General features: G+C 39.7%; 1 protein-coding gene across 6 annotated transcripts in view; it reads right to left on the reverse strand.

The window, feature by feature from the left end:
* FOXN3 (forkhead box N3) overlaps positions 1-17,776 on the reverse strand; it is a 308,330-nt gene that overhangs the window by 99,398 nt on the left and 191,156 nt on the right. For all 6 annotated transcript variants that reach the window (XM_075129825.1, XM_075129826.1, XM_075129827.1 and 3 more), the window contains exon 4: positions 2,123-2,187. In XM_075129825.1, the coding sequence (XP_074985926.1) occupies positions 2,123-2,187 (65 nt within the window). The remainder of the gene's footprint in view (positions 1-2,122; positions 2,188-17,776) is intronic.

The raw sequence follows: 17,776 nt of genomic DNA on the forward strand, positions 1-17,776 counted from the left end.
AACAGAAGCATAGGCAGAAACTAGCAGTTGAGTTAATTTCACATGTGAATGTCTGGTTCTCCTGTTTCCAAGAAAATGGATAGGGATTGGCAGAGTAAGGGGTTTAAAATGCTATCTGGTTGCAGGGCTTCACTGTGGCCTCTCTTTTCCTCATCTGACATCCCCCTCCACCCACCTACCCCATTTACACCAAAATTAGACTTGAATGATCACCTGTAGCAGCAGCTGCTGCAATATTTTACACAGCTATAAGCACCATTTTTAAAAATAAAGCCAGAGATTTGAAGGAATTTTTGACTCTCGTCTACAATATTTCAAATCGGAACATGAAGTATGAAGGGAAATGTCTCAGACAGATGCTTTGGGTCCGCCCCCATTCTGGAGTGGGGTCATGGGTTTGGGACAGAATATTGGCTAACTTGTTCCATTTGATGTGGCTATGCTCAATACCAGCCCAACTGAAAGCTTTGCTCATCACTCAGTTACTCAGTAGGCAGTTGCCTGGTTTTGTAATGAGAAAAATATCTGCTGGCATCTCTGCGGAGGTGTGGGGAATAAAAAATGGCTATAGTGACTTCATAAACATCTTGTAATATAAGAAAAGGGAGGTCAACATTTGTGCCATTCAAACTTGACATCTCTCTCATTTTCTAAGGTAACAATAGAAAAAATGGTATTAAGGATACTTCTAAACATCTTACTCAATCACAGACAAGACCTGAATGAGGGAAGCAGAAACTTTTCTGACATATTAGACTCCCCCTGACCATTCCTTCCAATATGGTCTTGTGACTATGAAGACATCAAATCCATATTGTCCTTACAAAAAAGGAAAAGGATCCAATTTCTGTAGGCTGTACTGTCTCCTAGAAGTAAAGAACAGCCTGAAGCTTCTAATGAAATACATCAGAACACACTATAACAAAGACACTAGGAAAAAATGAAGATGCAAGGCTTTAGAAATATGCAGAAAACTGTCTCAAAAATATTCTACATTGAACTGCAGTAGTTTGATTACCCTGTGGGGAGGAGAGCAGCCACATTCCACTCCCTTCTATTTTGTGACTATCTTTGTATATATAATTATGGGTATGGCCTCATGTGAGCCATTGACCTCAATGTTAAATCCCCTCTTGATCTCTGGGACATTTTACAGGGTAGGAGTACCTTCATTTATAATGGAAGCTACCTGCATAAAACTTTCAAGCATTGAGGAATAAAATCCCAAAATTGATACATTTCACAGGCTGATCTTAATACAAAAGTTAAAACTTGTTTGCCCCAGAACAGAATTGTTTGCCCCAGAACAGAAAAGTCTTATGAAAAGTCGGCAAGTTATTTCCACAAATAAACAAACTGACATAATTTTGAGACAGAGTTTTCTTGTAATGTTCCCAAGAAACATTAATTATGAGGGAAGTTATACATACACAGCAGCAAAGACAAAAATACTCTTTCTGAAGAATGAAAATCTAATAGAACTCTCTGAAAACCTTCCCCTAACACCTATTAAACTCCCCAAACTACGTAGTTTTAGTTCACATTGTACGTCACACTGAAATAAAAACAAAAATAATTCCAAAGTCCTATACAAATATAAAGAAGAATAAACACACTTTTACTTGGGAGGTTTTCTTTGATACAAATCCTCTAATTATTTTCCCCACTGTGGTGCTGACACATGGCCACCCGAAGAGACATCTTGGCATCAGCACAATTAGAGAATGCATGCTAGGAAGTAAAAGAAAGTCTCTCTCTCTCTCTTTCAGGGAAGAATTTTACTTCATCAACACAGTTTAAATTGTTCCTAGGACATTTTCTGCTGTGTACTCTCAATTTCACTCAAGAAAAAATTGTTATAATTTACAATAAGCAAATCAATCTGAGGAAGGAGAAAGTAGCAATTTTCACAGTCAGTATCACTTCTGGGTAATAATTTGCTATTTTCATGAAACCAGGATTTAAAGAAAGCTGAAATAAAAGGAATCAGGTACAATGCAAATAAAACCACAAAGTCACTTTGAACTTCTTCCCCAAAAAGAATATTATGAAAATTATGATCACTTGAAAATACGTTAATAAGAATAATTACTCAGGAGATGCATATATATCTATGACCTACCTTGTAGAAGGGCTCCATTTCTCTTGAAAAAGGTGCTTCCTGACCAAATGGGTGGACCTGATGTGCTAAAGGTAACAAGAAATAAGTGTAAAGAAAATCTCATGTACATTTAGTAATTTACAAGTTACTATTTTATTGACGTCCTCTCCTTTTAATGTGGTATCAACTTTGTCATGTTTTGACTGACTTTAAAACAGGACCCAACACTCTTGTTATTTGATAAGTTGATTTAAGATTCACATTCGATTCACAAAAAAGCATTCCTCAGTCTAACCCTCCAGCCTCACACTCATCCACATATTAATTTAGAGAAAGAAAGGCAGCATGGAGAAAAGAAAAAAAAGTCACAAAAAATATTTAGTAATTCACAATGCAAAAAATATCCATTGGGTTTTTTAAAATGCATCTACTACTGGAAAACAATATACTTTACAGCCAAGCATTTAGTCCGAACAACCCACTTTCCCAGTTTAAAAGCAGTAGTATAAAAAAGGCTTCGGTAAATACTGTACTGTTTCTGTATTTTCATAGGAATATTACTTCCATGAAGAATGCCATGCATCAAGTGACATCTCATTGTGTCATCATTAATAATCACATTAATAAGAATATAACTTCAACTGATATGGACAGTAAGTTTAGAAGGCTGGACAAGAGCCATGATTTTACAAGACACTTATTTTATTGGTCATTATTTATTACGTAGGCTGAGGTAATGAATAGGGCTCCAGTTATGGACCGGGACTCCACCGTGCAAGGCACTGTACAAACATAGAACAAAAAAGGGGCCTGCCCTGAGGAGCTTACAATCTAAGCATAGACAGCAGTGGATTCTAACAGATGGGGAAGCACTAGGAAACAGGGAGACAATAGGCAGTGATATTGACGCAGAAGTAGCCTAACAGTGAAGTTTTTGGTAGACAATTTTAAGGAGGGATTATGGATAATGAAAGTAGATAATGAATTTGCTTTGCAAATATTTATGGGGACCTCCTTGCAAGCACGAGGGCCAGCAACGGAGAAAGCACAAAGATCCCAGGTTGAAAATTAAACAAGTTAGCAATGAAGGCTGGCATCATTTTCAGAGTGGAGGCAGGAGTCAAAATCTTAACAGCCTACAACAGATGACAGATCAGGCAGATGTAAGCAGCCAAGAGCCTCAAAAGTGAAGACAAGTACTTTGTGTTTGACAACGTAGAGAAAGGGGAGACAGAGAAGGGATGCACAAAGAGGGGTGAACATGGTCAAAGCAATGAGATAGGGAAATGATCTTTGCAGCAGTGTACTGAGTGCATATAAGCTGGGCAAGATTGCATTTCTTAAGTCAAGAGATGAGGAGGTTGCTGTAGCTGAGATGAGGAGGACTTGGAGACAGGTGTAAATCATATGACAAGCTGCTACAGTGGGTCTCGCTATCATCTGGTTGAGTAAGACTATTTCACACAGATTTGTGTTTAGCTGGAGGATTTAAAAAGAAATTGTGTGAAGTGCTGACTCAGAACTTGTGGTGCTTCTATAGCTGCCCTACCAACATTTGAGATTTTTTTTCCCCGCCACCAAACTTCAGTTTGTTAGAGCCTTAAACAGGTCAAGAAAACTAGCGTCCTAATGCATTGTGATCTCTAAACAATCTGTTAAACTGTATCTAATTATTCCTCACAGAACACTACCTACATAACTAACAGCAGCTTCAGCACACAGGGTACTTCATGAGAAATGAACAGGATCTATGACAAGAGTTCCAGCCAAAGAGTTTAAGGAAATAACAGATCTGCAGGCAGTTCAACTTAGACTTTCAGCTTTCTGAGATAGAAAAATAGAGTATTATGCAGCTTAGCATGTGGAGGTATTTTGGAAGAGTCTTTAAAAAAAACAAAAACAGATCCTGTGTGAACATTAAAAAGCCACTGCACTTTAGTAACAGTAGGGTGTTACTCTATTTGCCAAATATTCCCCTCTCTCCATAGCTGTGCAGGGTGATTTGTGCAGGTTGGTGCCCACAAAAGACACCTGTATGCAGTGATGCTTAATTAGTTGTAGGTACTTGGGAAACCTTCAGTACAAAAGGCACTAAATACAACATAAGCTTTTATTATAAACTAGAAATCTCAGGTATGTTGATAGGGCTTAGGCATGGAAAGCATTTTAAAGCACAAACTCTAGGGGGAAAATATCTTTAAAACAAAAAAATACATTGTAGCATTCTGGAGGGAAGAAGAAAAAAAAGATGCGTTAAAGGATCTTTATTATAAAATCATCATATGAGCTGCAAGAAAGTGCACTGAAGCTTTAAAAAAAACCTAAATAAAAAAACCAAAAACCCAAAACAAAAAAACAACCCAGAATTATATATTTACTACACTATAAACTCATCTTGAAACAAGCACATTGGAAGCATAAATTACTAGGATACAAAGAAGTCCCCTAGATGCAAATCCAAACACAAATTAAAAAAAAACAAAAACAGATACTTTTCAGGAAGATTAAGATATAGCAACTTCTGCTATATCAGTTAATCCACCCCCATCTCCTCCATCTTTGGATGCATGGTCTAAAGAAAGCAACACAGCATTTCTGTTCATTACTTTTTTCCTCTCTCTTTGTTTGACTACTACTGCACAAAATTCAGTGAAATAGAAAACAGATGCCTTTTGTTACATTTGCCCCATTAGCAAGGTTCTGATAAAATGCCATGAATAAAAAAAATGCTGCTTTTCAAAAAAATTATTCTGCAGAGACTTCTGTGCTAACATATACATGCTTCACTGAGTGACTCACTTAAATAAAGTATTAATATAGGGTCTGTAAAAGAATTCAAGTCAATAACCTAGGCATACAAACTTTTTATAGCACAGGAGAGAATTAACCAAAATAGTATTACAGAATCATTGTTACCAGCGTGAAAATAATGTATATGCATATGCATAAATTGTGTCCAACATGTCCAAACACAGATGGATCATGCATGTATACACACCTACTTACCTACAGGTGAATGACTAGCAACATCCTTGCTGTACACCTCCTTACCTTACAAATCAGGGCACTGATGCTCAAGGTGTTGGACACTATGAATTCACATGGAGGTAAATGACAGCACCTTGTAGGACTGGACCCTAAGTTTATAGAGCCTCACTGAGTCCAGAATCATCTTTGGGGCTGGCACATGGCAAAGTTGCAAAACGATACGGCAAATATGCTGCACAAACTTGTCCTGGACAGTGGGCTGAACATGAGATTCCCAGCTTTATGTAAAAGGTTCCCATGTAGAATTCAGTAGAATCCTGAAGTGAAGTTTTAATGAAATTTTCTCACAACCAGACTATTAGAGTAACTTGGGAATTGGAAGGGGGAGCAGAAGAGATATTAACTTATATTTTTGACTAGACATAAAGTCTACGATGTAGGAAACACAAAGCAATGATGGATTTACCTTGTATTTTCCTGAAACTGAAAAAGCCCAGAGACTCGCATGAAAACTCAATCTGAGCCAACCTGAGCCCACTGAGATTGAGAAAATTGAGTGCAGATCTCCAGGGAAGAAATTTGGAAATTCAGATGTGTAAGCAGCGTGCCACAGAGAGTGAGACAGATCAAGATTTTCAATAATAAGCCTCAGTGTTTGCAGAACAGTGCTCACGTTTAACTAAAACTGGTAATTGATGGATAAATTAGCTTCCAGTTCCCAAACTCTTACACACAAAGTCTCAGGTGGTATTAACTGTTAAAATTTAGTTCAATTTGAGAAACGAGAGTTAAACAGTCTCTCAGTTTTAAAGTATTCAGTGTTTGCTTCCTCCCTGTTTCTGATGACATCAACTTTTGGAAAAGCTCACGCTACACATACCACCTATGATAAAAAACACCCTTTGGGTCATCCAGAGTATTTTTGGGCTACATTCAGTTGTCTATATAATTTGTAAACTACTTCAGGAAGAGACTATTTAGCTTTCCGTTTTCTACAACAGTGAATACAAAATAATAATATACATGCCATAGAGTATATAAAAAGTAGTAATTTGTGACCAGCATATCCTGGTAATAATAATGCTACTTTTATACCACCTATTAAGATTTTTTTTTTTAAACGTGTTCAACAGGAGTGAGATCCAGTTGCTTAGATTCTCCTTGAATAAATCCTCCTCGGGCTACTAGAAATACCGAACTTTTAAGCAAAAGAATACCGTACTACCATTTAGTGTGAGGTCCACTTCAAATGTGACAGTGTTCAGAAACTAGAAACTAATCCATAAAGAAAGCAACAGCTATTTTAAAGTTGCTATGACTTAAAGCCATAAAACACCCTTCACTATCTTATTATTTTAAAAGTTTACAGTTTAATGGATCTGTGAAAGGATAGGCTTTAAGACTGTCTTATTTAGAACATTCTGCAACCATACCATTCTACAGCATTCAGTATCAGGTTCTTCTTCAGTGTCACAAAAGTGTTTTAATGCTGTGCTCTAAAGACAGCAGAATATAAATTAACATTAGTCAGAAATACAAACTGTGAAGTGGAAATACACATACTTGCGGAGCTAACTAAAATAAGAGTTTGGATAGAACAACAAACATTGTAGCTGGGAAACAACTCCGAGGTTCTAAGAACTTCTGGCCTAATGCAGATTTGCTATATGTAGTCAGTATTAAACTATAACTAAAAGGTCTAATCCAGGGATCGACAACCTTTCGCACATGGCCCATCGGGGAAAGCCTCTGGCGGGCCAGGACGGTTTGTTTACCTGCAGAGTCTGCAGGTTTGGCCGATCGTGGCTCCCACTGGCTGCGGTTCGCCATCCCAGGCCAATGGGGGCTGTGGGAAGCGGTGCGGGCCAAGGGATGTGCTCGCCGCAGCCCCCATTGTCCGGGGACGGCGAACCGCACCCAGTGGGAGCCGCGATCAGCCAAACCTGTGGACATTGTAGGTAAACAAACTGTCCTGGCCTGCCAGTGGCTTTCCCTGATGGGCTGCATGTCAAAGGTTGCTGATCCCTGGTCTAATCAAAGTAACTGTCCCAGTAGTAGATATAAATGTAGTTTTGACCAATTGTTTTTGGCTTTAATGACACAACATTTTAAAATGTAATCAAGGTTTATCATCTGAAGCATGACAACAATATACTGGACCATGGATAAGAACAGATTGCATCTGAGAAAATATACAGAAGCATAAACAGTCCTCTTGTTGCAGGATAATCATTCTATTACCTGCATTTTGTGCAAGATAAACTGAAGATTCAATCCTACTCTCAACCATGGGGTACCCACCATTGTGTAGACTGTAATGGCAGTTAATCCAAAATGCATGCTAACAGTGGCAGATTTCACAACTATATGGGGTGCAGGCCCATGCATTTAAATTCACGATGAATCCCTCCGAATCCGGTCAGTCATTCTAACTATGGTATGTATGTAAGCTCCTATTAGTAGAGCACTGCATGGTTAAGAAAATCTTCATCCATCCAGTAAGCTATCAAAAATGCTCAACAATAAATGACTGAGTGAACTCATGTCAATGGCATTTTTCTGTCTGTACAATAACTTTTGAAGATCCAGGGGTATCAATGGGAAGAACCCTACTGATTTTGGTGACAACTGGAAAAGCCCAATTTCCACTGAATCAGATGACTGGCTGATTTTCCTCTCCTGTCACAATCTCACTAGGGAGCTTCTGGGAATTGAAGAGAGGGACACACAAGGTTTGGGGCAAAGCTGCCTAGAAATTTGTCTGATAGGATGTTGTGGGGTGGGAAGGTTGAAGTCAGGAAAAGTTGATTCACACAAATCTAAAACATCCTGCAGGAAAGTGTCAATTTTAACAAATGTTTTTGCTGGAAACATGGCAGGCTGGCCCGACCAGCAGGCAACCAACCAGGAGCTCCTGGTGTGTGAAGGGAGGATGGCCCACAGAAGCAATGAAAAGTGTGACCCTGTAGTTGAATTATTTCTAGCAAAATGTATAGATCACTGATTTACAAGATCTTAAAAAGTGTATAGGCTGCAAGAGACTTACAACAAGGAAATAAAACTCCTTTGTCTGCTGGAATTTACATTAGAGCAAAGAGCCTGCATTTCTTACAGCCAAACAAAAGAGTAAGACATAACTCCTCTTTCAAAGTTGCAGTATTTTACATTTATGCCAAAACTCCAGCCGGCCTCCTTTTCAGAAAGGCCTGATTAAACAGATTTCTCAAATTCAAACAAAACCAGTTGTATGGGTCCAAACACAAGAGTTAAGGTATGATGTGAATGGAGAGGGGGAAGGTACTAAGTATGGGGCCAACAATGATTATATTACTAAAAATATACCTTGAGGAAATGGGGGGAGGGGAAGAAAAAACAAAAACAAAAAAACCCCCAGAGAATATAGTTTAAACTCCTTTTGAAGCAGGGAGTTATTAACAGAGACAAAATGTCAAGGGGAAAGGAGTTCTATGCTCCATGGCTAGCCACAGCAAGTGGCAGGGTCCCTAAAAGGTGGGTAGTGACAGAGCAGATATTAGTCAAAATGAAGCTCTGAAAGGAGACTTAAATACAGCCTACACTGGTAAAGGCTCTAAAGATCAACAGCATCAGCTGAAAGCCAACACACTGCTTTATACGCACTGAATGTAAAGAACATGGGACAGGAATAATATGACCACAATTGTTTAGTTTTACCTACTAGAAAGCATTTTATCTTTAAAGTCAGAAATTGTTACAAGAGAATACCACCTTATATTTACAGGTTTCAGAGTAGCAGCCGTGTTAGTCTGTATTCACAAAAAGAACAGGAGTACTTGTGGCACCTTAGAGATTAACAAATTTATTTGAGCATAAACTTTTGTGAGCTTGATGAAGTGAGCTGTAGCTCACGGAAGCTTATGCTCAAATAAATTGGTTAGTCTCTAAGTACTCCACCAGTACTCCTTTTCTTTTCACCTTATATTTGTACTCATTTAAAATCTCTCTTTGTGATTAAATAAACTTGTTTTATTATTAATCTACACTAATCCAATGTTGAGAAACTGTTGTATATTGACCCTTTACAGGGGCAATGGACCTTTAATATCTGAACTATCCAGGAAAGGGTGGGACAGTGCAGAACAAATGTTTCTTGGGAAAATTCGGGATTGGGAGTATGTTGAGGTCACCTTGCTGGTAGTAAGCAAGGCTGGTGGAAGCCAGAGTGTGGCTGGTGTGTTGCTGACAGGCTGCCGCTATACACAGACGCTCAGGGTGTGCCCTACATGCTGTCAGGTTGTTTGTGAGCGGCCCTATTTGGGAGCTACAACAGCAAAGCACTGGGAGGCACCCAAGACACACAATCCCTCACTGATCTGGACTGCACCTCAGAATGTAACACCATCACACCCTGATCTAAAGCCAGCAGTGGAATTACAGTCCGCTCTAAAGGAAGGCTCAGGTATTATTGGTATACAAGTGAAAATGGAGATTAATAACTACTACCCTTTTTTTTCCTGGAGAGATTTAGGACTGGAGGGTAATTGGCAAGCACTCTAGTATCAAGATTTGGTAAGGATGTGGCATACCCCAGTATTTTCCCCAGTTTGCCTTTCTTGTTCTCAGAGTTATGGATTTTATGTATTATGGAAATTCAAAGCTGTGGAGATTCTCCGCAAGCTGCACTTGTGCAGGGAAGGGGAGACTGGTTATTCAGAAAAAGGAGGATGCTGATACTGGCTTGTTTCACATTCTCCTGCTGCTTCAGAGAAATGGCTTGTGCAGTTGGGTTGAGAAAAGCAAAACACTTCAGCCAACTCTTTTCTCTAATATACCTCCTGCATACAGTCATGGAAGAGGCTTCCTCTATTGTTGATGGCCTCACTGCCATTGGTAGTTCCTCTGCCACCTTTTAATTTGCCCTCGCCTATTCATTTGAACAGGCACCCAAGGCAAACTTTCCCACTGCACTGGCTGTCTGCAAGGCTGAACAGATCCCAAAGGGAAGTCAACAGTGACACTTTGTTATAGGTGGTGGTGAAATGTGAATTAGGAGGTGTCCTTTCTGACTGGATGGTTTTCGTTGCATGCAAGACAGCCGTTTTTTGCCCTCAACAACGAGTTGGAAGAGTGCAGAAGATTTATTCAACTCTTGCTTTCTAACTCTCTTCAGGAGGACATAGGTGTTGGAACTTGGGGTGCAGGGGGTGCTGCTGCACCCCCTGGCTTGAAGTGGTTTCCATCATATACAGGGTTTACATTTCGGTGCAATGGCTCTGGGCCACTACACAAATTGTTCCTGCACCTCTGCAGGAAGAGTTGCATTGTCCCCCACACAAATCAGTGCGGAAAACTGAACCGTTTCATTTTTACTCACTACTGGTAGGAAATCTATATTTCCTTTATTAAAAGCTTAGAGAATCATTGTGGTGGCTCTGGCAAATGAGCCTAGTACCAAACTAATGACTGACAGGTCTGGTTCTGGCCCCAAAACTAGAACTGAATATCCACAATGTGAGGTTTGGGCAACATGGGAACAATGGAGAAATGACAGTTTATAGTAAAATACTTGAAAATTTCAGTTCTCTTTGCAGTTCCTACCCCAATGGGAGGTGCTTCCTACCATCTGAGCATAAATAGGCCTGTTCTGATAAAATGAGTGCTGTTTAACCAAAGATAGAAGGGAGGAGTAAAGAGATGGAGGAACAAGTGTAATTTGGGTTTGAACTAATTCTGTTAGAATTGTTCAGAAACAGTTGTGTGTCAAATCAAGCTCTTGCAACTCAAGTGACTCTCTGATCTAACATTTAGAGAAATGAGTTCCCTTATGCCTAACAACTTCATTTATCCAAACCATGTGTTGCACACATGTCTTCAGTATATTCAGAATTAAGTTTCAGTAATTATTTTCAGGTAAGTACAGTTTTATTCAAAAAGCAACTTAAACATTCAGCACATGACCAAAACCACCCCCTGTAGTGGAAAGGGCACTTGATTTAATCCACTTTAGCAATCTGCCCATTATTACAGTTTTTATTATTTTTAAAATGCCCCATGCAATGATGCAAAGTGATCTTGTTGCAATGTGAGTTGAAAATTCATTTATATTTACTATATTACTTTTGGGTATTTAGACTGTTTGAGTGTGCTTCTATATACAAGGTGATTTAATCACCTTACAGCTCCCCTACAAAATCTTGTGAAAGCACCACTATAGGCGATATCATTAAATCTACAAGGAATGCTTGTAGGGAACTGCAGGTTCAGAAACTTTGCTGAGAGTTTTCTCCTAATGCGTCCCTTAGGAGTGGGGTGGGTAGGGACACATGTAAAACCCTATGGAGGAGCCTACCCCAACAGTGCTCCCTGGCTCCCCTTTGTGGCTGAAAGTCTGCTCCTCCACCCATACAAAATCCCCTGTTGGGGCAGGGCAGAGGATCCAAACACAGAGTAGTAAATGCTCAAAGAGCAGTATTCATTTTAGCAAATACCACCAGCTCCTACCAAAAGTGGCCAATACCTTGCTCAGAATCCTTTTAGTGCACTAAATCCTGCCCCACCTCAGCCACAGAGCTATGACCCAGCAGAGTTAAAATGGAGTTACCACTTCCTCCTTTCAGGGAGGGGATGGAGCTCCTTAACTCTTCTTTGTTCCCCTCCATTCCTCATAGCACAGGGAACACAGATCCTTCTATTACCGTTCTGCATTCATTTTGCTACATCCAAAATGTACATTTTGCTACATCCAAAATTCAACTTTACTGCCGTTACTGGACTAGAACGAACTAGGCTATAGTACAAAAAGGGGTTAATATGCTATAAATCCAGTGATACACTGTGGTTATATTAAAGAATTTATCACCCACATTATACTTTTCGAGCCATACAGCAGCTTTTATATACTGCTGTACTCGACTCAGACACACGGTCTGTTAACAAGACAAGAATTAACAGTTCCTGCCAACAACTTTCTGGCGGTTAATATCACAATTAGCTATTACCTAGCCACATTCAAGCAAGCTTCCTCCCACATCAGGAATCCCCACCCCTCAACCCACTAAAACTAGGCTAATGAAAATACAGGAAAAATATTTTGAAAGTACATATTCTTAACATATTTCCCTGATTTTAATGAAAACTGATTACTTCAGAGATTTTTAACTACACAAAATCATTAGTCACCGGTCTCCAATTTTCCTGCAAGTGCCAAGGCATTATTTTCAGAGATTTATGACTTCACAGTAGCAATTTTTTTAATTTATAAAGATTAAATGTAATATTATAGTAACGCTTCCCCTTCCCTTGTAGTTCCCCCTTTTATTGTCTCTGTATGACTCACTTGTTGTGGGATGTAGACTGTAAATCTTAGGACTGGGACTTTACTTGTTTCTCTGAAGGTGTTTAACACACTTTTGAAGGAAAAATAATAAAATGGTGATTTCTTGTGCATTCTAAATAAGTTTTGTATAAGATGACATGACTGCCACTGGGTTTAAGCCTAGACCTTGAATAAAGTTAAACACAAGAGGAGAAAGCAGGCTGTAAACGTCTTCAAGGACAGACAACAAAATGTATTGAAAACAAAATGTATTTTGCTTTTTGAATGACAAATGTAGTGAGCTGATCAGGCTATTGCACTCCCCAAAGACTGAACTGTGCATCTTCCCAGAGGAGCATTCTGAGGGCCGCCTATTCTTCCCATCACCATGTTCAAAACTTCAGAGCACAGGTCACCATTCTTCTAGTCCAGGAAAATTGGGCCAAGTTTCCTTTGGAACCCATCAAATAGTCTCTTGAGATAGCCCAAGGGAATCTCACCACTGGAGAGGTGCATGGCGCTCCCTTTTCCTTGGGATACTCTCTCTGTGGCATAAAGCAAGATTCTGGCCCTTGCTACTGACTGAAAATAGCTTTTTCAACATCAGTTGCAGAGGCAAAGCCTGTAAAAGGTAAGGCAAATGGTCTCTTATTCTTGTTTTGTTCTTTTTTAAAAGCTACAGCATTTTTATTTTTAAACTGACATCCCTATCTAGATGTTTGCATTTTGGACTAGATCTGTCAAACTAGTCACTTCTTTCTACTTTAAATACTACAACATTTCTTTTGAGATCTTTGTTTTTCTAGGCTGAATATCAGAATAGAAAAAAACACCACATATATTTAGAAACTCATTGTGAGCCAAATATGCCACATTTTATAATTAAAAAGATTTTTCTACCAGAGGAGTCATGTTCATTGAGTGCAGGAGTTTCTGGCTACCAGCCTCAAATTCTAATCCCAGTTTTACCACTAATTGAATATGTAGATTTTGGTCAAGTCCCTTCACCTCTGTGCCTCAATTTCCCCACTTGTAAAACAGGTAAAATACTGACCTACCCTGCAGTGCTGCAAGGAAGGATAATTATTTGCTGGATAGTATTGTGAAAATAAAGCACTATGTGAGGGCTAAGTATTTTTTTTTAAGTGTGTTTAAAGTTTACTTTATTTGTAGTATGCACTGTTCTCCCTCACCCCTATCATTATTTTGGAAGAAGACAACACATTGTGGGATACAAGAGTTACGTAATTTATTGTTGTGCTGCTTATATTTGTCTCAATTCTTAACACAGTCAAGGTCCTCTGTACAACTTAAATCCTACATAGGGATTGCACAAGGTAGGAGAGAGGGTTTTGGGGGTGTTGCTGGGTTGAGAAGCTGTTCGGGGATGTCTGTGCACCACATAACTAATCTTTGTGCCAGCCTGTATAGGCAGAGAAGGTCACTTACAGGATGAAACAGGAGACAAGCTAAAGATCCCCGTTTATGGACATTACGGGTATGTCTACACTGCAATTAAAAAACCCTGGCTGGCCCATGCCAGCTGACTTGGGCTAAGGGGCTGTTTAATAGAGGCGTAGACCTGTGAGGTGGGAGGGTCCCAGAGCATGGGCTGCAGCCTGAGCCTGAGCGTCTACATCTCAGTTAAACAGCTCCTTAGCTTGAGTCAGCTGACACGGGCCAGCTGCGGGTGTTTAACTGCAGTGTAGACATACCCTATGGGCTTTAGTACCAATATGGAGGGGCTGCACACCATAAGCTAGGATAGCAGCTGCAGTGGCCTAGGTTAGTGAGGGTGAGATGAATTTGATTTCCCTACATTCCATCCCTTTAGGAATGGGATATGCTCAGGCTTCCAGCAGGTGGAATGAATTGCACATGCCATGCAGTAATAAGGTAGCGTTGCTGTTCATGTCTTCTTTAAAAACACAATTCCCACTAAATTGAATTACAGCAGCCTTATCTTACGATGTTAGGTAGAAGAAAAGCAGCTTTCCCAACAATCAACATTGCTTGGTACGCCTTCCATTTTCAACTCAGTATCACAACATTAAAACTAGAAACAGACACACCTCGAGAGCTGTAGCTCTGCATATTAATACCTAAGCAACTAAACCACAACAATAGTATATCTATCATTTAAGCATAATAAAATATGACCCCTGGTGAAACAGGCTACCGTGCCAAAATCAAGTTTGGATAAAGTTTGAAACAGACAAAGTCCATTTTCTACAGGATTTTCACGCAGTTCATTGGTAGAGAAGCTTCTGTTTATATTTCAAAGACACATGTTTTGCATCATGTTACAATGATATTCTGCATCGCCATGGTGACCAGTAATTTATATTATATGGGAGACTGGTCTATTTTCCTTCAAACAAAGCAAGAAAAATTGTCAGCATTAAGCCTCACAGTAACATCTGAAGAAACATTACTTTTAACTAAAGTGGATCTGATACAAGACCTAGAGTGTAACCATATGTCAGATCTTATAGACATAGCATGTTACCCCTGAACAAGAGCAAAAAGTTTCTGTTAGCTTGGAAAATACAAGATTAAAGTAGCTGTACTTTAACAGGAGTGAGGTTAACAGCACGTATATTCCCAGTAAACAACAAATCTTTTTTTAAAAAGGCTACAGGAGCACAGAGAAAGCTCCATTCCATCCATGGATATTCTCCCAATTCTTTTGATGTGGTGTGGCTGACACCTCGCCAATTTACATACTAATGCAGCACCAAATAATAAAGCAGCTTACATTATACATGGCATATACATATGTATTGATATAAAAGCAGTTGAGAGGACCCACTGCTAGTGTTCATGTTAACTCCCCCTTTTTCAGCTGCTCAATCTTTCAAGTTCTTTTGGAGCTCACTGTTTCCATTCTTGGTCCACGTGTACAGTATCTTTGCACTTGGAAACTTAACATGTGAACAAGCTCCACAGATCTGCATTCAGTGGACCTCCCTTATTCAGGATCTGAAGTTACTGGGTCAAATACCAAGTTGTTTAAATTACATGTAAGAAAACTACATTAGAAAGAAATTTAAGGTTGCACAGTCAAGCACTTAAAAGTTAAATTCTAATTTAAGGTTGCCTTGTGTAACTAACTCGGCCCTCTTGTGTGTATGCATTATAAAAGAGTTTTAAATTACATGATCATGTACTATTTATATCATTCAGTGCACAGGATGGACAGTGCTCAAAGACTGAAGGACATGTTCAATAATACTTCTTTTTATCCACGCTATTCAGTGAAGTGGTACCAGGCTTCATTCATTGAACACCCTCTGAATCCTGCACTGAATATGGAATTATTGCCTCAGGAGCTTTTCTACAGTGCTTTTCAACATACCAGAGTCTCAAACATCATTAATTTATCTTTACCACCTCCGCTACACGATACAGTTTTACAGATGGGGAACTAAGGCACAGAGAGATTAAGGGCGAAATTTGCAGGAGTCTATGCTAATGCTGATGCCTCACTGATTGCACCATATTTGAAAGACCTTGGGACTGATTTTTCAGGACAGAAACTGCCTCATGCTATGTGTTTGTACAGAACCTCGCACAAAGCCACTCCAACCATAGCTGGGACCTTTAGACACTAAAGGAATACAAATAATGTAAGGTTCTATAAAATTATTGGTTTAGGTCCAAAGGATTGAACAGTCATCAAGTGATAGCAATTAAAAGTGGGATATAAGTAGTGACTGGAGAAGGTTGATTATGCTGCACCCGGGAAGAGAAATATCTCCATTTAGCTACGGAGCTGGTCCTAGTTGAATCTTTCCTACTTTGGCTAAAGATAGAATGCTCCTGTTTGGCACCTGTTCAGGCTATTTCCGATGTCCATCCAAACACCATGCTTAAGATGGAGCGAGTCTAGATTGGGGTGTCTGATTCTGCCTCCTTGATGAGTTAGGAAGTCCAGGAAGGGACAGATCCTCATCAGGGATGGGCTGACATTTTCATGAGCTCTTGGAAACAAAACAGGCTGGGACAATTGTGTGGTAGGAGAATGATGGCCCTGTCGTGATGGATTGATCTCAGGACCTGTGGTAGCAAAGGAATAGGAAGAAAGGTATACCTGAGATCATCTGTCCATGACAACAGGACAGCATAACCCTCTAAGCCACAGCGCATAGCTCCTCTGGAGAAGCACAAGGGAAAGTTTTCTGTTCATTTGGGAGGCAAAAAGATCCCACTGAGGTATGCGGCTTGGAGAACGATGCGGTTTCTGATGCACTAGTTCCGAAGTCTGACTGCTTCCCGGCCAAGGGGAAGAGATCTTGCTCAGCCCTGTTTGCTTATGTAAAAGACATTGGTGATGTTGTTTGACATCACTTGGATATGAAGTGAATGTGTAAGTGAGAGAAAGACTCTGCAAGCCAGGTGGACTGCTCTCAGTTCTAGTATACTGATGTGAAGTTTGGCCTCCCATGGGTCCAGGCGCTTTATTCAGTGTGGTTTGTTCAGGTGAGCACCTCAAACCAGAAGGGAAGCATCTGTTACTTTGGTGGCACTGGAGATGGAAGTGATGATGGGAACGACCACTTGCACAGATACTGTGCTCCATCTCAGAGGTGGAGCCCATTTTGTTGATGAGTGAAGTGATCCTTGTTGTTGCCAGTGGTGGTTACTTATGATGTGCATACCTTTCACTAGTTATTGACTAATCCCTCTCTGAAACTCATTTCACACAACTTGTATCCAACAACTTGTAATGGTAAAAACTTCTGTGTAGTACTTTTTTCTTCTTTTCATCCCAGAGCATCTTTGCCGACACAGGGGAAAGTACAGCATCACCATTCATCCCTGTTTATGGCTTGTTCCTCCACTAAGCCTGGCCTGGTTGTCTCTCTGTGTACGATATCCTACCATCTACTTGGTGGCTGGCCTCTAGAATGGATTGGCTTTGACTGTGTAGGACTATTTTCTTTAACATCCTATAATCAGTTTGTCTTCTGCAGTGTTTCCAATACTGTAAAGGACTGATCAGTAGCAAATGGAAAGAAATGTGCTTTCTGTAATAAAGCCCTGGAGAAACCTATTCCTTAAAGTCAATGATTTAGATTACAGAGCATGATTAACTATTTGTTCAACAGTGTGAAAAAAAAACAAAACAAAAACAAACCCACACATACATCAGATATCCACAGACTCTCGTGTCCTGACCCTACATAACATCAGATCACAGATAGCAAGAAACTTTGCATTTCAAACATCAACTATTTTCAAGCTTACCTATCTTATTGAAACAATACTAATCAGTCATAAAATTAATGGCATTTCATCAAAGAGGCAATTTATTGTGTATTCATTTACTACCCTGATCCCCAAACCGTGGGGTTCACACATTTAGGGGGCCTGGAGGAACGTTTGGGTGG

This window comes from Caretta caretta, chromosome 6, assembly GCF_965140235.1.
Source record: "Caretta caretta isolate rCarCar2 chromosome 6, rCarCar1.hap1, whole genome shotgun sequence".
Taxonomy (NCBI): domain Eukaryota; kingdom Metazoa; phylum Chordata; order Testudines; family Cheloniidae; genus Caretta; species Caretta caretta.